Source organism: Zootermopsis nevadensis, unplaced genomic scaffold, assembly GCF_977971745.1.
Source record: "Zootermopsis nevadensis isolate Lab colony 2312 unplaced genomic scaffold, Znev_1.0 Znev_ptg000030l, whole genome shotgun sequence".
Classification (NCBI taxonomy): Eukaryota; Metazoa; Arthropoda; class Insecta; order Blattodea; family Termopsidae; genus Zootermopsis; species Zootermopsis nevadensis.
The window spans coordinates 829887-852670 of NW_028259162.1; the positions used below are offsets into that span (position 1 = coordinate 829887).

At 41.6% G+C, this 22784-nt stretch overlaps 2 protein-coding genes across 2 annotated transcripts; one reads left to right on the plus strand and one right to left on the minus strand.

Annotated features, from left to right (window-relative positions):
- The first annotated feature begins 6606 nt into the window (after positions 1-6606).
- On the plus strand, positions 6607-17579 carry LOC110827803 (carotenoid-cleaving dioxygenase, mitochondrial). Its single transcript, XM_022059821.2, has 10 exons — positions 6607-6765; positions 10367-10500; positions 11214-11354; positions 11450-11572; positions 12837-12993; positions 13240-13439; positions 13864-13977; positions 14565-14705; positions 15493-15693; positions 15985-17579. The coding sequence occupies exons 1-10, from the start codon at positions 6696-6698 to the stop codon at positions 16249-16251; spliced, it is 1548 nt and encodes a 515-aa protein (XP_021915513.1). The 5' UTR covers positions 6607-6695; the 3' UTR covers positions 16252-17579.
- A 2581-nt stretch (positions 17580-20160) lies between these two features.
- On the minus strand, positions 20161-22102 carry LOC110827808 (uncharacterized). The gene is made up of 3 exons (XM_022059828.2): positions 21885-22102; positions 21640-21791; positions 20161-21156 (listed from the first exon to the last, which is right to left on the minus strand). Exons 1-3 carry the CDS (start codon positions 22071-22073, stop codon positions 20874-20876), a joined length of 624 nt encoding a protein of 207 aa, XP_021915520.1. The 5' UTR covers positions 22074-22102; the 3' UTR covers positions 20161-20873.
- Positions 22103-22784: the final 682 nt, after the last annotated feature.

Here is a 22784-nt window from a genome sequence, read left to right on the forward strand (position 1 = left end):
TTAAACTCGTAAGAAAGTTTCCACTGTAATTTTAAAACTTCTGCGTGGGCTCCTTTAGAATTCGTGTTTACCGCTCAGCTCGAGATGATACGTGAAACAGGAGTTCGGGTAATAACAGATTCAAAGTTCAGACATTTCAATGCGACGGTGATTTATGACGTTAACTTACATTTTATGAATGATAATAATCTGTTATGCAATAGCGTCACAGATAGTATTCAGACATTATGATAACCAGGGCTGTAGAGATGTGTAGTGCCTCCGTCACCCTTTCAGGACTAAGTGCCAAATTAAAATTTACTGGCTTTAGATTGTGATATTGAAACTGTGGTCGCCGCCGACTGCTGTCAGGTCATGTTCCTGGGGCTGTCCGCGCGCCCCTCCCGCGCGCGAGCTGGTTTGGTTGCAAGATATGAACTGGTATGCAATTGGATTCTGCGCTCCAGTGTTTGCGTTTTCCGACAACCTGAAAACTGGATTATAATCGTTTGTCGTGTGGACCGAAATATTGTTCAATTAGGTGCGACGGGAGACTTCATTCTTGTATTGTTAGTAAATTAAAATGAATCATGACCGCTTCCTCTCACACCCTTACTGGCCTTGTAACGAGATGTTCTCTATTAAACCACGAAGCCTCGAGACTGGTGAGTTGCCCGCGGAACGCAGGTTATCATCTGTCTGACCCTTTAATCTCTTCCCTTTTGATGCGTAACGGATCCAGTGACTGAGCCTGTGATACGGAAAAAAATCGATATGTAACTCGATTTCATATCTCGCCACAGTACAATTCCCTTAACAGTGGCTCGGTCCATTCGCGCGTAAATTCACCGGCAGTTTTATCTGGCCCAATTAAATCAATGTTCCTGATGAGTCGCTCTTTAATCGTTCCGTGGGTCGGAAGAATTCGTATTTGGCGACAACCCACAAAGCCGGCGTCTCGTTTAAACGGTAAATTTGCCCAGACATATGCAGTGAATCGATCCACTCTGTTACTACTGGTGATATAGTTCATTGCCTTGTTAACAACAGCCGAATAAGGTCAGTCCAGTCTAGTCTACACCCTACCACACTTAATTTTAGATCAATTTTAATATTATCCTCCCACATGGGCACATGTTTTCCGAGTGGTATCTCACCTCAGTTCTTTCCGACCGGATTTTGTATGCATTTGTCTTCTCCCCCATACCATGCTACACGCCCTACTCATCTCTTCCTCCTTGACATGCGGAATTTCGATGACAGTAAAAAAGCTGTGGCTAGAAATTGGTCAGTATTTGTCCCATATGCCCCCCCCCTCCCCCCGCACAAAATTAATCGAGGTCAAAGCTTTCCTGCCGACTATCAGACAGTAATAATCAATTTATCTCCCAAAATTTTGACGCTCTCGAACTTAACGCGTTTCATAAAGAGTCGTTAAGTGTCCAAAGAAGCATCCAGTGCACAGATTTAACCTGGCAACGGTCCAGAATTAGCCTTATTCAAGATGTTTTTGAGTCTCGCAAACTGCAGCAAGGGACGGAAGTAACTTTGCTGCCCTCTTGTAAGGGTGGGCCGCGCCTCGCTCTGTTTATTGGTCCAATCAGTGGCTACAAGTGGGAGCTATAAATCGGACAGGCTCGTTACGAGACGCTCTCTCCTTATTCGTCATTATCCTGCGTCCTGCGCGAGTGCTAATGGTACATCCGAGGGCCTTCTCGTCTTCCCATGACCCGTCTCCCTTCCATCCGACCAGAATTCTTGATTAATCGATTTCGAAAAGCGATATTTTAATTACAACTGCCGGCAGACTGGCTTAAGTCACTTATAACGCTGTGGAATAATTTTTTTTCTTGAGAAGCTGCTGGTAGTTAAGCTCGTAAGTTCGTTAACTTGTTGTCCACCACTAAACCCTATCCAGAGTCAGCTGAATCTGTTTCACCACGTCCTCGTGCAAAATTTAAGAGCGTTTTTTATCTTTTCCTTCCATCTATGACTGTGTCTGTCAAGTTTTCTCTTCCTTTTATGAACTTTTTGTTGGCAAGAATAACATTCAGCACACTAGGTTTTGTATCTTACGAAACCAATAAGAGATGTTCGTTTCAAGCTTATGGAATTAAGACCTGTTTACTGAAGCTCCGTTACTTGAAAGGCGAGATACAGTTTTCAAAATCGTTGTATAGCAACACGGGCTTTGTTCTTATTCTCTCTCGCAACAGTCCATGGATTTTAAAAGTTTCAAAACCCTGAAAACGAAATTCGCTGACGTGAAACTTTTCCTACATGGAAGGCATAATTCAATAACGAAGAACACAGACATGCAAAAGGCTGTAATTACACGCGTTATTATGCTTTGAACGTAACTTGACGAGAGATGGAGTAATTAAGGGCCCGACTGCTTCTAATTACAGATGTGTCACGTGGAGTGGATGCTGAATGACGTTTTAATTTGTCTGTAAAAAATTATTTCGACGCCGGCGACAGCTGCGCGGAACGAGCTGCCCCTGCGCCGTGAGCAAGCCGCAATACGGCTGTCAGTATGGAAAGTGGCCGGACGACCGGGGCAGGAACTGGGTAGGACAAGGCTCTTGGATTCCGGGGCTGAGCCTAGCCTTGTTACCAATTTTAACTGAGGGACGAAACTCAATGCTCACTTCTGTATCAATACGCGGTTATTAACTTCAATTTCGCCCATGCAATTTAACGGTGAGGGTTGATTTCGCTTTCTGAAGCGTACGTGGCGACGTGCCGCTTGGTCAGGGCTGTAGGGTTGCGTCTCGCAGGGGAACAAAATCTTCTCAAGAACCAGTTCGACGAATACGAACCTCACTTGAGGTCACCCGGGATTGAACCTGTGTCTCCGAGTGAGAATTCAGCATCCGGCTGCCTGAACAGAAAGATTTCTCTCCGTCAGGAGGGCTGATTTACGTCAGCTGGTTGGACCCCGTGTACCCCCTCACCCCCGTTACAGTCGCCATAATAAAATACATCGATTTCTGTAGCTGCTTCGTGGTGACCTCTGATATTGGTTCCCGCACTTTAACATTCGCTGTTTTCAGTGGCGTGCTGACTGCATCTGGTCGGTTTTCGTTTGTGTGTTAGAGATCGCATCTCCTTTCGCGACCCGTATCTTTTGAAACACCCTTTGAAAAGTGACTAGAATGTTGACGCAAATTATGGATTTTTTCCTACCCGTCTGCCTGCTATGTCCACTTGTTTTTATTTAAAACTCAACTGATTCCGATTAAATTAGGTATCGAGAGACACTCGTAACACTTCCCCGCATAATTTAAGTTTGTAAGCTGGTACAGGAAACTTTTGATTTCGCTGGAGTTAAGTACGACATTTCTTTGGATATGTTTTATTTATGGCGTGTGTAAAGAAATGCGATGCTTCCCTACACAGCGTGTTATGTGGGTTTAAAACTTGGTCTGTTACACATACTGAGGCTGTCCGAGGACAAAGTATCGAGGAAAATGTTTGACTCTCAATAGGAGGAAGTAACACGACTGCCCCGGGGGGGGGGTCCATAATCAGAAGCGTCTTATCGGCGCTGTTAGGCGTATGGCGGGCGTTGCGGGCAGATAAGAGTGGCTGGACGTGTAGTGCGCATGGGGAAGATGAGAAACGCCTACAAACTATGCAGCATCTTCGTCACGCGTATTTCTGCTTGCTAATTCCCAGTGTCCTTTCCTGCATGGTCCAGGTGTTCTCAACAGTGATCCAGTTTTTACACGAACCATAATTCGCGTTGAGACAGCTGAGATCAGCGACCATATCCGAGTGGAGTCTGTGGTATGCATTCCGAAAACGTCCGGATGCAATCTCTGGCTCTTTTTCGATGTGATTTGCCTCGGTTGTTCTGGTCGAATTCTGTAGAGTAGTTAGTACATTAAATAATAACTAAACACGAGAGATTGCGAGATCGGTTGCTTATGACGCAGGAATGTGACGGTCATATTACTCCCTCTGTAATTCAAGATTGATCGATGTGCCTGTGACGTCATACTTGAAACTTGAAGCACACTGAATGTCGTGAAATCTGACGATGCTTTTTTTTGAGCTCTGGTGATTATGATGATGAAGCAGTTCCTGGCGCTCTGTCCGTTCTTCTTCCGTTTCTATCTGTTCTGCGTATCCTGTCTCTGTTTCTCTCTCCCTCTCTTTCGCCTCAATGCATTCATTTGTCTCCACTTTCATTTCAATGTTCCATTTGTTATTTTATGTATCCACGCCCCCCCCCCCCCACTTACTTTCACTTACCGCGTCTCTCGCTTTTCGTGTGCTCTGTCCTCTTCCTCTCCTCGTCCGTCTGTTTCTTATTTTCGTGTCGCATTCGGCTCATGTGTCAAGGCTTCGTATGCGGAAGCACCGAGTTCGAAGATCGGTCGGGGCCATGCAATTTGTTGTTTAATTCCATTTTGTCAACCGCGGTGTTTGGTGGATGCGAGAAAATTTGCATTCTGAAGAAGAGGATGTTTGTAGGTAGACTGAGGAAAACAGCGATCTCTCCCAGTTTTCTGTCTGCCCGCTCATGTTCGAGCTCCTGATGTACAGAATACGTAACAGAAGTGTTGCAAGTCTGTTTGTTGTGTTTGCCTTACGTCTTGTAGTGTTTATCTTCGTTTATATCATTTTCCGTCTGTTCCACGTAGGTCTCGATATCCGCCCCTTTTCGCCCGTCGTTATTTCATCTGCTATCATCGCTGTGTCGCGTTGCCGTGACTACGAAATCGACAGTTTGCTCCAACACTTAAGGGACACGATGCAGTCGGATCTGCGAATGTCAGTCATTGGTCGAGGTCTGTGGACACTAATTTCAACATCAATGTGGGATTTTCCTCATTTCTTCCAGCAAGGCACTGATTTTGATTCATGGTCACGTGACGCATCATCCTGGTGCTGTAACTAAGCAACACGCAGACGCAGGGGGGCGTGGAGGTAACGCTGTAAGCATTGTAAGTCTCTGTGGTGCCCTCGAAGGGCCGACTCTGTCCTTGGTGCGCGCTGAAGACCGACCGAACTCACAATTCGTTCTGCGTTGTACAGCGTCGGATGTAGAATGTTTACGAAGGATGAACTTGATGTAGAAACGTGTTCGAGGCCTATATTTACGCGGAGGGAATGAGGAAAAACACGAAATGGTAAGCCGGTGTACTCGGTGGACAAGTAATTGGTGATTTATATGCAGTTGCGTAAAATTATTGCTGTTGGCTCGGTGTGAACGCCTTCGACGTATGGGACGACGAGTTTCTGTAGAGCACAGCCTCGCCCCGGATCGCGTTGTAGCGGGCGTCCTTGACCGGGTACCTGCGCCTGTTCTTTTTTTGGGGGGGGGGGTAATTCAGGTCACGGAGAGCGACGCCAGATGGCAGACAGGTCAACAAACTCTGCCTACAACAAACCAAAATGTTCACAGCCTTTTGGACTAAAGCGCTCCATTGGACCCAATTCGAAGATGTTTGGGTTCAGTCCATATCTTTACAGCCTGGTCTTCATAACATTCGTCTTAATGTTATCCTCTCAAGTCCAATTCATTCAAGTGATATTTTCCCGAAAAATGTCATTTCCGTCGCAGGATTCAGAGCATTAGATTGTGAACAGGTGTCTCGTTTCAGTCGGCAATGGTCTTCTGCCTGACGATTGAGGGACAATGTGTGGCAGAGACTGAGTCTTTGGTTTCGTCACTGCGGGGTTTCAGCCGTTTGGTTTGAAGACCTTGAGCGAGCCGATTATGACATTCTGGCCAAACAAGGTGTCCGAACGTCACAGACTCGTCAGCATTTCCTCGAATTCCCCCCCTACATGCAAGTAGGTATTGCAAAACTTTCGTGTTATTTTGGGCCTGACTTCCGGGCCATGCCAAGGTCTTAATCGTATTACGTTACTGTACTGGAATTGCAAATGTTGACTAATTGAATCCAAGCATTTCTCTTAATATAAGAAAGAATATTTGAAAAAATCGAAACAATTTTTGACGTAAATACGTCTATAAGGGAGGGTCATTCGGCAAAAAAGTGTAACAAGAAAGGGAAACGAAAAAGTGTAACCTGGTTACCTAGGGAACGTCGTGTTTACTCGGAATTGTTGTTACCTAGGAAACGTTTCATTACATTACTTTACATTACAGTCAGCTACCACAGACTCATCTTAAGCGTAACTAATTCAAGTTAAATAAGCAAAGTCTTAATCAAACTTTACTCAATTGTAAAGCATGTATAAAGGAAGTATTTAGAATATAAACTTCCTTTCCGTATAGACGTATTTACGTCAAATTCTCCGGAACCGTGGTTCCACTGTCACTTTCTTTTTACCCCTGGCTTCTCACCGGGAATGCAACCCACGCAGCCTCTACCCAGTGGGCTCAAGGAATAAAATGGCCTGAGCGTTCCGCCTCTACCTGGTGTGTCGAGGTTTACGGCGGGCGCAAAATAAACCTGATCCTGACCGCGAAGCTTCCTGTGAAGGAGACCAAGCTCGGAGTTATTTTGCATCCACGCAAACATGACGGTGTTCGTGGGCAAATGGGCATCTCATTGTGTAATTTTCTCCAGTTGTAGTAGCTTCAACGGGGACCCCTCCCCGCGGCGCGCCCCTCCGTCCATGCACTGTGTCACGATAACTGGTGACTACAGACTACCACGTGTCGTTCCAGTAGGTTATAAGCTGCGCGGGCTAGGAGCTGATAGGACACGTTGCAGTCTGGTGCGTTCTCTGCGATGGCGAAACTCGGCGAGTTGTTCAGGTCAACGGAAGAACAGGTCACCCCGGTCGAGGCTGTTGTTACAGGTGAGACATACAACGCGTTCTATGCAGTGATTAATATCTCTATCTTGATAATAGTTCTGCCCCTGAAGATGTCATTATAGTGCCGAAGCATGTGGGGTAATTAAGGTGTTGTATATATTAAAACTGGAAATTAAATGATGTTCAAGATTGTCAGGAAATATTAATAATATTCTATTAAGATGTATGAAAATTACATGAGTGATATTGCATGCAAATAAGTCATTCGGAAATATTTATCATTGTGAGGCCTGAATTAGTATTTTTCCAATAATTCAATTTCTGATGATCCTGGTCCAGGTTTTCTGTAACGCACAGCGGATCATAGCCAAAAACATGCACTGTAGTCTTTTTGGATCGTAACACAGTAATGAGAAACATCCGACGTTTCGGACTGACCCGCTACCACTATCACAGCTTCAGGTGGTTGACTAATATGAACCCTAGGGATGATTTTTTTTTGCATTTGCGCGTGGCATTGCAACCCCGAATACTGTTCGCCTCTTTTGTCACTAAAATGTTGATTTACTGTCGAATTTTTTTTTTCTAGGTGTAAAAATTATAGTTATATACTTTTCTAAAAATGTTGCCGTACGTCACTTGTTTAAAATCCTTGAAATTATGTGGCGCTGATATCACGGCTCAACAAATACGTGCGTTCGCCATTTTGCTATAACTGAAAGTAGGAAATTTAATAGTCCAAAGTTTGGTTTGTCTTTGGCACGAAATCTGTCAGTTTTGGGATTGAAATTTACTCTCGCAACGTTACGCCCGGATGAAATCGATTTGTAAATGCTTCAGAGTGGTGAAAATTGAGGGGGAGGGGGGGGGGGGAAGATTGTAGTCTGTTCATTGTAATTTTTAACCTAGAATCTCCCAGTAAAATTTCTGCTATTAAGGATGAACCAATTTTTACTATGCCGAAGTTTCAAAATAATCACGCGGGCTGCTTTGTTTCTATTGCTCTCACGCGGTGTTTGTCCGTCTCCCCCCCCCCCAAAAAAAAAAAAAACAACTAGTGCGTGCGTGTGTTGGGGTGGCGTTAATTATTTAAGGCAGTGCCATGACTTCGGAATGACGAAAAACTTTGCTCTACTACGACGTAGCTTACAGAACGAAGGACTCGCCTGTTAGGTTCTGTTCTTAGAATTCTTAATCCGTGCGCTGATAAACCTCCCTTTAAGTCAGCTGTTATATGATTCACTCACTAGTAATCCATAGAGGAGAAGTATTCGCTGACGAGATTGTTTCAAGCTAATCAACAATTATCTCACAGGGACCGTGTGACCTTTCAAGAGCGGTGCTGTCCGAGGGGGGGGGGGGGGGTGGTAGAGAATTGTCTGTGCAGGAAGAGAGCTCCAGTTATGTTTGTTATCACCTGCCGGCGAAATGTGTTGGCATAAACAGTGAAGGACATACGAGCTGGCTAGTTTCAGGCGAAGCTAATAGTGCTTGCTTGTATTCATGAGGTGCCCGGTTTGAATCTCCGACTTAAGATCTTTGTGGTTTCCCTCTGGAGTGACCTCGGCCGACGATTTGAACTGTTGAACGTGTCCAAACACTTGTAGGACTGTGTTCTTGTGAAACACATACGAACATGACGGGTGCAGATTTTGTCGTAATTGTAGACTCATTGGGGACTCCCCGCGTATTACGAAATAATCGTGTGTGACGTCATGGTTGTACAGAGTATTTAAATAATGTTTTGCAAGTGGAAATCCGTATAAGAGATTGGTAAACACTTCTAAAAATACTTCAATAACTCGTATTTGTTTTGGGTCAATAAAACTTGGCAAACACAGAGGACTTGTTGAAAGAGACATCTCCGAAAACAAGGCTCTGTTTGTTTGGTCTGCATTGTTGAGCAAGTCCGGATTGGACCTTTGTGTGTGAGGACCGTTATGGGTTCGAAACTCGAACGCAGTACTTCCACGCAAAGGAATTAGGTTGGTTTATTGTCGTATTGAAATGTTTCTGGAATGCCGAGCCGTTTTCATTCACGTGCCTCAATCTCATAACGATCTTTCCTTGTCGGATGTTTGCTTTCAGAGTTTCGTGGTAACGGATTGCGATAAGTCGGATAAAATCATCACCAGGTCAGTGTCACGAGCGCACGATGAGTCACTACGATGATTAAAACGTCATCGCGTGGCGATAATCATGTGCTCTTGGCGACATTTCAGGTTCTTACGTCCTTTGAAAGTCGTTGAATGTCGCAGGCGAGTGGCTGACAACTCACTTATTTACCAGACATGCCTCTCGGCCTGGAGTCCTATTCTCACTGTGGTGTTCGTTATTTTCCTCAGTCTCTCCAGGCAAGTGTCGGGATGGGAGTTTAATCAGTCCACAGAAAGCCTTCCGTGCCATTTCCTATTATTTATTAATTATTTCGCCATTGGACGTTCTGTAATCTGAACTACTGACGTAGAACCGAATAAACTTTAGGAAATCTTTTACGTTCTTTCAAGAGACCGAAGGCTGAATTTGGGCAGGGAGTTGGGGGGGGGGACGGAGGGGTCACGAGGCTCTGTGTTTACGGTGACTTCTATTACTGAACGGGAAACAGCAAACAGCCGAAATTTCGTAATGAACAATCCACACTTTACGGAAATTAAAATCCAGGGTTGTCGACGGAGATGGTGTAACAGGCGTGCACCGGAACAGCTGGTGCGCCATCGTCGCCAATGGAACCAACGCATGTAAAAAGTAAAGTTTGTCCCACTATACGCCATGTAGGCGCTTGGGGGGAGAGGAGGTATAGCTCCTCTCTTCCTTGACCTCGGCACTAGATGGGGGTGAGTGGTCAGCATCACGCCCCGGCCGGCTTTACCCCCGGGGAAAAGACCCCGGTACCTATTGTAGAGGAGGCTGGGTGGGCCCCAGAGCCGGTCTGGACGCAGAGGCTAGAGGAAAAAATCCTCTGCCCCCGTCGGGGATCTGAACCCCGGTCGTCCAGCCCGTAGCTAGTCACTATACTGACTGAGCTATCTCGGATCATCCCTGTCGTCATGTAAGTCGAACTAATTCCATTGTAGTCGTTTTTAAACCCTGAACTCGCCAGTCTTTGGGCACGGTTGAACCACTGCAAAGTTATCGCGGTCCGTGATGGTGATACCATCCGACAGCAGAATGTAGTTCAGAGCCCGGAGAACAGAAATTAGACCGAAGGCCTGCATCACTGGAGCTGTGGAAACTTTGAAGTTGATACTGCCCTTTCCTTGTCTGTTTTCGCCAATATCGTATCAGTTTTTATCTGAGGCCACGTAGCTTTAGATTATAATCGAACAAATCATGTCAGTTCCCTCCTCATCAGCATCTTACTCTTGTGTGTGGTGGTCATTTGGACTAGTGGATTCCAACGTTTTGGAGGAACATAATGCCTCCATATTCAGTGCCGAAATTGGAGAGACTTCCTCCGAAACGTCGGTATCTGCCTACAAGTCCACACACGTTACAACCCAGAAGACCAACATCTACATCCTCACCGCCGTGAGAACCCAAAACCTGTCATCTCATTCTTGTTTGTGGTAATCGCTTAATGTAAAGCCGCGTAGCTTATGTAGTTGATACAGCGTGTTAATAACCAGTGCTTGCCCCCCCACAGGACAGATCCCAGAATGGCTGAAAGGATGTTTCTTGCGTCTGGGACCGGGGAAATTCGACATTGGCGATTTCGTAATGAACCATTGGTTCGATGGATATGCAGTGCTCTACAAGTTCGACATCCAGAAAGGAAAAGTAAGTCTCTGCCTTATCGGCTTTAATTCTTCTTCTTCTTCCTGTTTTTTTTTTAAAGACCAGTTGAATTGATACTTGATAGAATTCGTGTCATGTGCGTGATCTCAGATGTCGAGAATGGACCATTGAAAGCGTTTGTTGACCTCGTAATGAAGAGGACTGGTTGTGTGTGTGTGTCTTTGAAGTGCTATGTCCCTTGGTGTTTCTCGACTGACGGTTTTTGTATGTATTTCTTATTTCTCCCCCTGTTCTTGTAAAGTTGATCGTGCCAAAGTGTAGGGAGTTCCTCCGCGTGTAAAGTTCTCGAGTGAAGATTGCTTTCGGTTGCCTCGTGTCTGACAGCTTCTGGTTTTTTTCGCTGCGTGGACTTTCCGCTCGCCTTGAAGAACAAAGCCCTCGAGTGTGTGTGTGTCCCAGTCAGCAAAAGTGAAAGTACTGGTGGAGTTGGCGTTTGTCAGCAAATACCTTGAACATACAAGGAAAACACGAAGCTGCCCGTTGCTATGTACTGTGACGTTGAGACAGGCGCATAGAGGGCGTGGTGGGTGAGTTGGATGGTAGTATCCTTCCCTACCTGTTACACAGAAGGGCAGAGCAGCTGTTCCAGTGAAAGTTGTTTGCTTTTGCCGGGAGTGGAACCCCAAAAAGATGACGACCGAAAATCGGTTGACAACAAAGAAATTTGGACCCCTCATTTCTTTCCTTTTTTTCAGGTGACGTTTACAAAGCGTTTCCTGCAGTCCGATGCATACAAGAAGGCGGTGGCTGTGGGCCGCCCCGTATTCACAGAATTCGGCACCAAGTCGTACCCCGACCCATGCAAAAACATCTTCTCCCGCATGATGTCGTCCCTGGTAAGTTTCTCTCGCATAGGCGAGGTTCAGTTCGTTGTGGTGGTCTGTGCTGTCTTTTAAATCACAGTCGTGACGAACCGCGTGGCTCTCTGCAGGTCCCTGAACTGACAGACAACGGCGCCATCAACGTCTTCACGATGGAAGACGCCGTGTACGTCGCCTCGGAAACCAACTTCCTGCGACGTGTCGACGTGGAGTCGCTGGCGACGATGGAGAAGGTAGGGCCCGTTGCTTCTGTGTGCAGCAATTCAGATGGGGGGGTGTCGGAAAAGAGATGCAGAGTGAAAGTATGGACCAACTCTGTCCGCCTCCTGTCGAAAAGCCGATTGTCTTCAGTGTTTTGTCAGGTCTCGCCGCGGAGGTAGAAATGTTTTCAGGTCCGATAATAGCTGCATATATACAAGCTAATAGTGGCCTGCTTATTGGTTGCGTCACTTTCCCTCATTACATAAAGCTCCTGCCTCACCATAACCTGTTCTGGTGGCCTGAAGGGACCCAAACTGTAATCTTGCTGAGTTCAAGGTCATCGTAAGTCTTAGACGCGTGTAGCAGTCTGTACTGTTTCACAGCTTCTCTGCCGAAGTACGAGGCGCGTCCCAAAAGTAAGTTTCCCACTCGTCCCACAGCTAGCAAACCTTATATTGCGCGAAGCGACTGTGCGTACGTGATAGAGCAATGACGTAGCATGGCGCATGCACTAACGGCACTTCCCGCGTTCTCACAGTAGCATCGTTGCAGCTGTTGAAGATGGAGGTTAGCCAAGGCCAATGTGTGATCTCGATATCCTTGACAAGTAATTGGTAAGGGTTTCAGGGGGGGGGGGGCAGCAGGTAAGGAAGCTTGTGCTGCCAGTTTCCCAAGGGCAGTACTTTGCAGCTAGTTCAGTTCCTAAGTCCGTAATGTGTTTGGTATTTGCGTTTATTTTCCTTCTACATTTAACCCGCTGATGTAGGCAGAACTCACGTTTTGGTCCCGGGCACAGTAGCTGTGATCAACCCACGGTCTGTTGGACGAGACATTTTCAGGTGTAACAAACAAAATGCATGAAATAACATTCACAAATCCAGTTATTAGCAACGCAGGTCGAAGTATTGTGACCTTTACATCAAATTTGTGTAGTGGCTGATTGATTTTGCACGTCTGGAACGTATTTTGGGGGTCATCTGCCGAGGGGTATCGTGGTTTTCCTGCGTCCCTCCAGGAAAATTACGAAAGAAAATCTGACATTAGGTCACGACCACTTCCCTTTGGATTCTATCTTGTTTGTTGTTTGCTATAAAGAGACACTGAATAGTTTGGTTAAAAAACAAGAATAAATAATTTTATCTTGTATCAGTGCTATTAGAATTATTTTTTAATTGGCTTGCATCTCAAAATGGGTCACATTAACTTGATTCATAACTATTCTATCATTCTCATTGTGAAGTAAGTACCTGCAGTAGTTGATACAAAATAACCAAATGAGCTTTAACGCTGACGCAGGTTGACATGACGAAACTGGTGGGGGTGAACCTCGCGAGCTCCCACACATACCAGGACTCACGGGGTCTGTACTACAGCATGGGGACCTCTCTCCTGTCAGGGCCAAAGTACCACATTATCAGGACCGCGGCAGCACCATCAGGAAAGGCGCAGGACGGTGAGATCTCTGTCTTCATCCTCTCGGATCCTTCCTTAAGGAAGAAAAGTGGACGTATCGCCACGCTGTCCAACTTTTCAGTCAGTCGATTGATTTTCATGAAATGTTTTTGATGTTTGATGGTTTTAATGTACAGAAAATCTGTACTTCAGTAACGGGTTTGTCCTCGAAAGATGATGATTTGTAAGATATTTATCGTTACAAGCAACAAACATATTCACGCTGATAATATTGTTCTGTCTGTAGCACTAAGCAAGGCAGCCATCTTGACTACGATTCCTTCTAGCTGGACGACAAATATGTGCTACTACCACAGCTTTGGTATGTCGGAGAACTATATTGTCTTCATAGAGCAGCCGTTAATAATCAGTTCCATGAAGCTGGTGACGAGCCAAGTGAAGGGCAAGTGCCTCAGAGACTGCATGACGTGGAACCCTCAGGAGCTGGTGGGTGTTCTGGAAGCATCGGCTAAGATTCAGCTGCTTCCTGCGTAGAAGTGTCGTAATGTTAAGGGAAGATCACAGGTCGAGGTGGGGAAAAGTACCGAGGAGGATATTTGGGCATAAGACAGAGGAAGTAACTGGAGGATGGGGAAAGAATTGTGTGAGGAGGAGATTAATAATGTTTACGTCTTCGTGTTCTTTTGTTAGTGATCAACTAGCAGAAGATGTGTTGCGTGGGATTTGTAACGTGTATAGAAATGCATGGAAAAAGTTTGGTCACAAAACCTTGGGGGAAGACACAACTTAAGTTATCTAGAAATAGATGGAAGGATAATATTAAAATGACATGTCATAATGTATATTGTCAGGAAAAATACAGGATTTACTTGTTTCAGTGGGATAATTATGGTTTATGTCACTGTTACAGAACAAATTCTACGTGATAGAGAAGTCGACAGGAAAAATTCTTCCAGTCAAGTATAAATCCAAAAATGCTTTCTTCCTTTTCCACCACATCAACACGTACGAAGAGAATGACCAGGTATGTGATGGACGTCTTGCAACAGTTGTGCCTAGCGACAGGTAGTAAAATCACGGCACGAACTACATTCTGTCTTCTGCGATGCATGCGGTATTCAAAATAGTTTCTTCCCCATGACCAATAAGACTGCAACAGTAGAGGGCGTCGCAGAGACACTCTGTAAAATGCACGTGCGCTTAGAACTTCTTCAGTGATTTCCCAGATGACGATTTGTATATAGTTTGGTCCATTGCATGTTCAAGGACTGAAATATTTGATTAATTACAAAGTAAATAAATTATGGCTGATTTTAATTAAGTTTCCTCAGTATAAGGTCTCTTGAAAGCATTTCCTGTTCACAGTAACCATTTAAGTTATTTAGAGTGAAAAGATCAATAGATCTTGTCTGGATAGGATTTACCATTGAAAGTTTTCTTTGGTGGAATACTTCATGGCATACTTGGAAAATAAACATATTCTTTTTGTCTGTAAAGAACGTCGGTAAGTTCCAGTCTAAAAAAGAGGTTCGGGTGTAGGGCGTCAACATTCATGTCGCCGGCAGCTTTAGCATAGAACTAGGTGGAAACTCCCTGTGTCGTGTGTTGCAGTTGGTGGTCGATGTTGTGGCGTTTGACAGCCCAGACATCATTGACAAACTGTTCCTGAAGAAGGTGCGCAACAACGAGATGGATCCCAAAGATCCTGGGTGTGGGAATAGGTTTGTGCTGCCATTACCGAAAGATAAAATGGTGAGTAGCAAGCAAACTATTCTTATAAAGATGTTTCCTGGGAGGATTCTAACCAGTGTAGCGTGTAAATCTAAGAGCATAGATGCGTGATATGGACAGCAGGAAAAACGCGCTTATTATGAAAGGAATAAAGAATTAATAACATAATCATTTATGTTTGTTTTGATGATTCATTGAGGAATTGGAAAGGTAATATTGAAACTGGACTTCATTTTAAAGATGGAAAATCAAAAACACTTCATTGACGCCCTGATCCTAATTTTAGGATCGGTCACAAAAGTTAATGACGGATCTGAACGTACCATATCCAAGACACTGCTGCCAGGATTTAATTAATAATGTTAAATGTAGTCTCTAACTATCAACATAACCAAGTTATATTCTCATTATTCAATTTCCTCTCGCTACATGACAGAGGATGATGCTCCGTCTTTCATATGGCACAATCTGCTTCATAAAGTTTATTTACTTTGCCTAAGGACTCTCCTTTATAAAGCTGCTTATAAAATTTGAATAAAAATTAATCTCATGCTCAGGTGGTTGTTTATAATCTTCCCACATTATTTGTCTTATTTAGTTGGTCATTTGTTCAGTTTCCAGTACTTGCGGAGAGTGGAGTCTGTCTAGAAATTGTCTTAGCCTAATCTACTGTACTGTTCGAATACTAGTCTTCAGGGACTGAGAAGAATCATAAAATAGTCTGTATAGCTTACCTTCAGGTCAAAATTGAACCCAGGAGCTCCCTGATATGAAATTGAATTAATTCTTTGCAATGCTTTAACTGCAGGAGTTCCCGAGCGGTACAAATCTTGTGACTCTCAAAACGAAGGCAAAAGCTGAAAGAGTTGGAGACGTAATTGAACTGACTCCACAGATTCTCTCTGACCCTGGCTATGACCTGCCAGTTGTTAGCAACAATGTCTTTGGGAAGAAGTACCGCTACTATTATTGTTCCGGGATGTATGACCCAGGACCATTTTCAAACTCGGTGAGTTCCTAAGTACCACAGCTGTGAGATACTGAATTACACAATTGGTGTAATTTTCTTGATTAATGTCTTCTTACAGGAATACAGCAACATGGAGTTAGTTGCGTACTGAACCGTTAGATAAATGAGTGGTTAGTTTTACTAAGTTCTGTTCAGTTTATTGAATCTCTTGATATTATGCAATGCATTGAGTATAATCCTTATAACAACATTTTTTACTGTTTTATAGGACTTATATTAAGTCTTTGTTCAGAATCGCATCGTTCAAAGTATAACGTTGTGTACCAACAGCTCATAAAAGTGGATGTCGAGACAGGAGACGCGAAGACGTGGAAGGAGAGCGAGTATATGTACCCAGGTGAAGTTCAGTTTGTGCCTTGCCCCGGATCTTCTTCCGAGGATGACGGCATCTTGCTGGCCGCTGTCACCGATGTCAGGAAAGGTGAACCTGACTTCCTGCTGGTCCTCGATGCAAAGAACTTGACAGAAGTGGCGCGAGCAGAGGTCACGGTCCACATTCCCAACGTGATTCACGGCCTGTTCCTCCCAAGCTCATAGCAGCTGCTGCGTTGGGCACAGTTCGTAATGATGGTCTCTACAATTTCCCAGGTAAAACAGAACCCTGCATTGTTTTTGTGCTGATTGCAAATTATTTGTTCATGAATCACAATGTTTCAGCTGTCTTTGTGAATAGATGTGTAATAATGGACCATTTCCTGTATTTTTTTTTTAATCTTTACTCTGTACATAGTGTTACAGGATAATGTACGCTTGTAGCAAGATGTCTGTGTTCTTTATTGACGATTTCAAATTCACATCTTGGTGGTGAGCCGGCTGAGGTACACTGGAGGGAGAAGACTGCCAAGTGATACCATATTCAGCGTCTTGCTTCCCCTTGCCCTTTCCATCTTTTGTTCATGTTGTTCTGTGACATGGCTCAGTCCTGAAGGTATTTTGTGTCCGGTCTGTGTGGCTGCACCATCTGGCGTGCGCACGATAGAAAACCAGTCTCTAAGCGTGAATCTGGTTTCATTGTGACAGGCCCAGCAGGATTTGCCTTATGAATTCACTTGTTTTGGTGCTTGGGTTTTGCTGCTGTATTTCTTTGTTTCAGAACTGTTCTTTTATTTTTGGCACTGGTTTAATTTGCATAGTTTCCTTCGTCATCGCAGTTTCTCCAAATTTAAACATTTCTTCATTAGTTGCTGAACTTGATTTCCCAGGAATTTAAGTTATAATGTGACTTGATTTATTTAGGGGTACAATTATTTATTTGTGGAACTGAGAGGTGGACTTTTGTTTCTTCGCTCTTTTTCATACTTAATGCGCCAGGACATTTCATATTAAAATAAGTTGTATGAATCGTGCTTAAGAGAACAAAACATAATGACTAAATGGCACTTTTTTCCTAGTGTTCTTGTAGCATCAAGATACAGTGATTTTGTATGTTGTAGAGAAGGGTAAATATTTGTATTGTAATTGATAATGGTTTCTGTGATAATCACTTTCCTGAATTACTCTACTCTAATGATACGCATTTTCTTTGTAAAAGAAACTTCCATTTTGCTTACACACATAATCATTCCTGGTGTGTAAATGCTTGTGGAAAAACTGTTTAAAATGTGAAATAATGATGAAAATTTTGGAATATAGGGTATGTAGTGAACATAGTGAACAAAAGTATTCACAAACTTCTAAAGGAAGCACTTGAACGATTAAAGTTTCTGTGAAAAACTGGATTTTGGAAACTAACCTAAAAGAATATATGTGTATGTACATAAAAATTAATTTGTGCCTTGTCCACACACTCAATGTACTTAAAATTTGACTTCCAAAGTCATACATTTGGTATACTGATGTTAAAGAAAGTTGATAGTTTCTGTGCAGATGTGTTAATTTTTGTAAGTACAGCATCAAACCCTATGGATTATACTTTTCATGAATCCTACATCCTGGATTTCCAGATTTCTTATTACAGCACTGTTTTAGAATATTTCACAATTTGTTCCACTTTAATCCACTCTTTGCATTTGATAATTACCTGTTGACGCTGTGAGAGCTCTGTAATTGATTAAATAATCACATTTTTCGTGCATAAAATTTAAAGGCTTTGGAATGAAGAAAGCAGGTAAAAGTCATTTGTCAACATCAATAGATACCAAATAATTTCTTCTTGTGTAGTTATATGAATGTAGTTCTTATAGTTAGTCATAGATGGCACCGTCAGCGTTCGGACGCGTTCAGTAACGTTTCAAATAACATAACGTTTTGGTCGAAAATTCTTAAACTAACCCTGTAAGAAACGAAAATTACTGTCAATTCAAACGTCACAAGACGACGGTGTGTTTCATTCGAAGGGGTGTTGACTAAAAGTATACATTTTGTTATTATGAAAGTGTAGTTTCACGTGCGTATTTTTACCTCAAATCCCTGGTTCGTAAGTTTACACTCTTGTACAAAATAATAGCGCTAATCACATTGATTACGAGGCTGCAATTACCTCAGAAACGTTGCTAAAGTTTTTACCAGACGATACGGCGCTACAACCCAGATGACAGCCTTTTTCTAAATGGTAAGTTTCGTAAATTTTATGTTTTATTTTCCCACAAGATAATTCCATATGACATGATAGAATAAAAACAACAAATTTTAAAGTGTTTTCCTGAGTGATGTGACTGCCCTTATAGCAAAGCATGCTAGTCTTATCTTCATTTAGGAATTTCAAAAGGGAAACCATCGGAATATTTTCACTTTTATTTACATTTCCAGTAATAAGATGAGACATTATTTTAGTACTAGTAATTAAATTTTGGCTTTTTTACAAATTGATTATGTATGTATGAGAGTTTGGGAGGAAGTTGTGCTTTCTTTCAAGTTCACAGTAATGTAAATTATAAAATAATGCAACTCATTGATCAGTTTCTGTATGTAATCCCTGTAACTACAGATTTCCACATAAAACCCAGAATATTCTCACAAGTTGTCATAATTTTAACTATGAATATATAAAAATAAATTGTTCATTAAGATTTGTAGACATGCGGCTACACACAAGTGTTGTGTGAAATGGTACCTTCATTACTAGGTACAATCATTACTACAGATTTTATTTGGTCATGTTTCTTTAATCTGCAGAAAAGTTTTTACAAAATTATTGATTTCTTATCTTCTTTAAGGATCCAGTGTTAAATGTTACTGGTACTATTCCCATTTGTGGCTGTGCGACAATCATATTGGTATTATTGATTATGACATTTAAATGCAGTGAAGGCAAGTTTGCCTGGTGAAATGGTGTTTAAAAATTATGAACAATTCAAAGTTATTACAGAATGTGCAACACACCATTAGGTAGATTTAAACCACATGCAAAGTCGATATTCCAAAATAGAATTTATTTACATTCCATAGATCCTTCATAGGCCTAAGCCATGGATGTAGAACATGTTATGGCACGAATACAAGACTTGTTTCTAGTACAAATATAAATACATAGTTATAACAGTTATTGACAGATTTTTGGAACTACAGTATTACAGCAAAATAATTATGAGAACCATAATGTATTTGTAAATTATTATACTGAATGGAAGGAGTAAGATAGGAGATACTCTTTTAACGCTGGCTTAAACATTTTTATATCGTGATTTAAACTTTTTATAGTAGGTGGAAGATTAATTCCAGTATATTAAAACTCCTTTTTGATATATACTGAGGTTAGAAATAGGCACATGAACGTTGTATCTGTAAACCTAGAACCTGAGATGGTTTAAAGTGTTTTCTGGGGCACAGTTTAGTTAAGAACATTCACTGATAGTCATAACATTTATGTAAGCAGCACAACTCATTTCTGAACCAATGTGATGACATGGAGGTTTTGTTATTTGATTAAAAAACATCTTCCAGAATTCATTTCTACATATAGTACTGGTTAAAATTAAATAAAATGTCTACCTACAGGATTTTTAAAACATTTTCTTTAAATGGGCAGCTGTAAATACCATGGATTTTTTCCCCCTTTACGATGCGTTCAGTACAGTGGGTTGCTCCTTTTTTTTGGGGTCATAACTTACCTGGTGTAAATGAAGCATCCACGTTTCTAGTAGAAGTGTCCTCAAGGGTGGGATTCGATTTCTATCACACTTGCAGTTCCGCTTCGGAATAACTGCTTGTTCTCGAGGGCAAATGGAACAAATTTATATGCAATTTATATTGAGAAGTGCCTTGTGTTTTCTGTTTGCTTGCTTTATAAAGCCATTCTTTGAGTTTCTTCACTTTGCAAAATATTGTCTTTACAAACTTATATTATCTGATTTTTAAAATTTAATTGTTACACCTGAATGTAAAATAACCTTTTATCTACAGCTTAGAAAAGAATAAGTTTACATATTGGGTACAAGGGAATTTACCATTTGCCTTTACCTCATATTGGTAATTAACTTTTATGCATCTGTACAATAATAATTACAATTATTACTGATTTTGATTGCATACTTTATTACCATCACTTAAAAACTTGTTTCCAATCAAAAACAAAACATATACAATATTGCACTCTAATTTTACATAATAACACAGTTAAAGAAATGAATATCTAAATTCAGTACGCTGCGTTGATGCGACTTATTTGTCAAAATGTAGAAATTCTAACCACGAAGTATGTCAGGTTAAAAGTAGTATCGCCATATGTTGACTGGATTGCCTAGCGTTTGCTACGTTGACTACACAGTACTACTGAATTAAAAAAATATGGACTGTAATTAAATGGTCTCATAGTATGCAAATTTAACAAGCCCCCTTAGCCTTTTAGATATTATAGTAAAAAAAGAATTGCATTGCAGTCATTAATCTGTCTCTGTACATGTTAACAGCCTTAGATTTTACTTGATATTTGTACTGTTTGTCTGGGATGGTCCTTCTGGTTTAATTCCTGAAAAATTTTGCCCCCCTACAAACTTAAAAGATATCAACATGCCATTTAGGCACATGTAATACAGGCTGAGAACCGATGCCTTACAGCAATAGGAAGTGTGCAGGTTATGTCAGTACGCGACTTCCGCCACTTTACCGTCTCCATTACTGAAACAAAACTCACAGCTGCAGACACTTGAAAATTTGTACATTAAACAGCAAGACAGCAAAGATTTATCATAAAATAAATAAGTAGATTTTAATAGCAGTCATCAGACTGGCAGAGTCTTGGAGACGGTACTGGTGACAGCTGAGGAAAACATTCTTGTACAAAACTGTAGCCCTGTCTGTCCTCCAGGAATGTAGCTGACTAGGAACCACAGCAATGCCACTATCTGTCCAACGGCACACAGAACAGTTAAAGGTGTACTTTGCACTTGCAGAGCAAAATAGAGAGTTGCAAATAATGTCCCGAAATAGGCCGCCGTGAAGGGGAGGCGGTCCCGTGAAAACAGATGTTGTAGGTGATTTAATGGACCCCACAAGAATGAAAAGCTGCAAATATACAAAATTTTAATTGATTACATGTTAAAAGTGGAGCCTGCAAGAAACAGTTATGTTTGACGAGTTATTTGGTGTTTCGTCTCATAGTTGTATACACAACCCACATTTTTAAGATGTTAGTGGAGCTCGGGTAAGTTAGAATGGCCTGTATTTTATTTAATTAATCCTTCAATACAGGAATACAAGTCCAATATGTTGTAAATATGTTTATAATTTGCAATTTCAGCCTTTTTTAAAATGTGTCTTACAGTGCAATTACCTGCTATTAACATTCCATAGTAATTTATGAACCATGAAAAATACTTCTTCATGATCAGGTTAGCTACAGGAAATCCATACCATTTTTATTTATATATTTTTTAAATTTATTTCATTGTAGGGACTATATATTGAGATTGTTTGTCAACTGTACTAGTGTTTACAGATTTCATCAGTTTCTTTTATTATAAAATATTGTGTTTTATGCATACATACCTACATATAGTAAACAGACTACCCATCGTATAGAGGAGGGCAAATTTTCTTGCTTTTAGTAGCAGTACAGGAGTATACATGGCTGCTAAAACAAAACACAGAAGCCCCAACAGAATGCAAAGACAGAATCCAGTTATCCTCTGAATACGGCTCTGAAACGGAAGATAATACAGCTATACCATTATCTGCCATTATCAAGCTAAATAATCTTTTGTAAATAAGCTCATTATTGCAAGTCCAGTTACCAAACTTGGACAACAGTCTTTCTGTGCTTCAGATAACCATGTCGCTGATGTATCCTCGTTGCTGGCAGATACTGTAAACCATTTTCCAACGTCTGGTTTTGATAGTAGGGCTGGCATTGTTATTTTTAATTGAGACTTATTATCATTTCGTGATAAATAATTATCCAAGTCCTTTTTGAGGTCCGCCATACTTTTTCCATGTATACATGTGACGTATCCACCAGGAACGGAAACATGAGTGGCAAATCGTTCCCTTTACAGGATGATATTTCAGTCTCATATATTGGTAGTCCTGAACTGTAATGGAGGTGGGTTTTCTGAAAGTTTTGTTTCATTAGCGTATAGGAATATTTATTTTATTCCTCAATCATCCAGTGATTATTAATAGAGTTGCATTAAATACGCAGACATTCTAGTCATTGGTTTTACTGAAAACTGCTGTTATCTGTGTTTATAATGCACAATGTTTAGAAAGAACACAAATACAGTGACAGCGTGAACATGGTCACATCATCATTTAATGGCTGTAGGAACGTTTCCAGAAAGTCTTAAATATTCAAAAGTAAAACCACAATGTTAATAGAACGAGAAGGCCAGCAGATGACAATATTTTTTTAAATGTTTCAGAAAATTATGCTCAAGACAGTAAATGATTTCGTAAACTCAACGTCCTTGGAGAAGAACAATTTGGATTTAGACAAAATGTCTCAACAGAAAAAGCTCTAGTATATTTTTGCTAATAAAAACTTACATGTCCTTAATAATAGAATGCATGTGGGTGGAACTTGAAAATTCTTAAGCTTTATGTAGATATATTTGTGAAATAAGTTGTGTATTTGTATTATGACATGTTCTACATCCTTTGCTTTTGTGATAGTTAGTCTCAGAGTCCAAGTTAGT

Bases quoted from the DNA above. Each gene is read 5' to 3' on its own strand.
- LOC110827808 (XM_022059828.2), bottom strand. From the start codon at position 22,073: ATGGCGGACCTCAAAAAGGACTTGGATAATTATTTATCACGAAATGAT. The intron at 21,792-21,884 runs GTAACTGGACTT...CTTCCGTTTCAG, and splicing joins AAGACTGTTGTCCAAGTTTG to AGCCGTATTCAGAGGATAAC. The intron at 21,157-21,639 runs GTATGTATGCAT...GTATATTTGCAG, and splicing joins AGTCTGTTTACTATATGTAG to CTTTTCATTCTTGTGGGGTC.
- LOC110827803 (XM_022059821.2), top strand. From the start codon at position 6,696: ATGGCGAAACTCGGCGAGTTGTTCAGGTCAACGGAAGAACAGGTCACC. The intron at 10,501-11,213 runs GTAAGTCTCTGC...CCTTTTTTTCAG, and splicing joins TCGACATCCAGAAAGGAAAA to GTGACGTTTACAAAGCGTTT. The intron at 13,440-13,863 runs GTGGGTGTTCTG...TCACTGTTACAG, and splicing joins CGTGGAACCCTCAGGAGCTG to AACAAATTCTACGTGATAGA.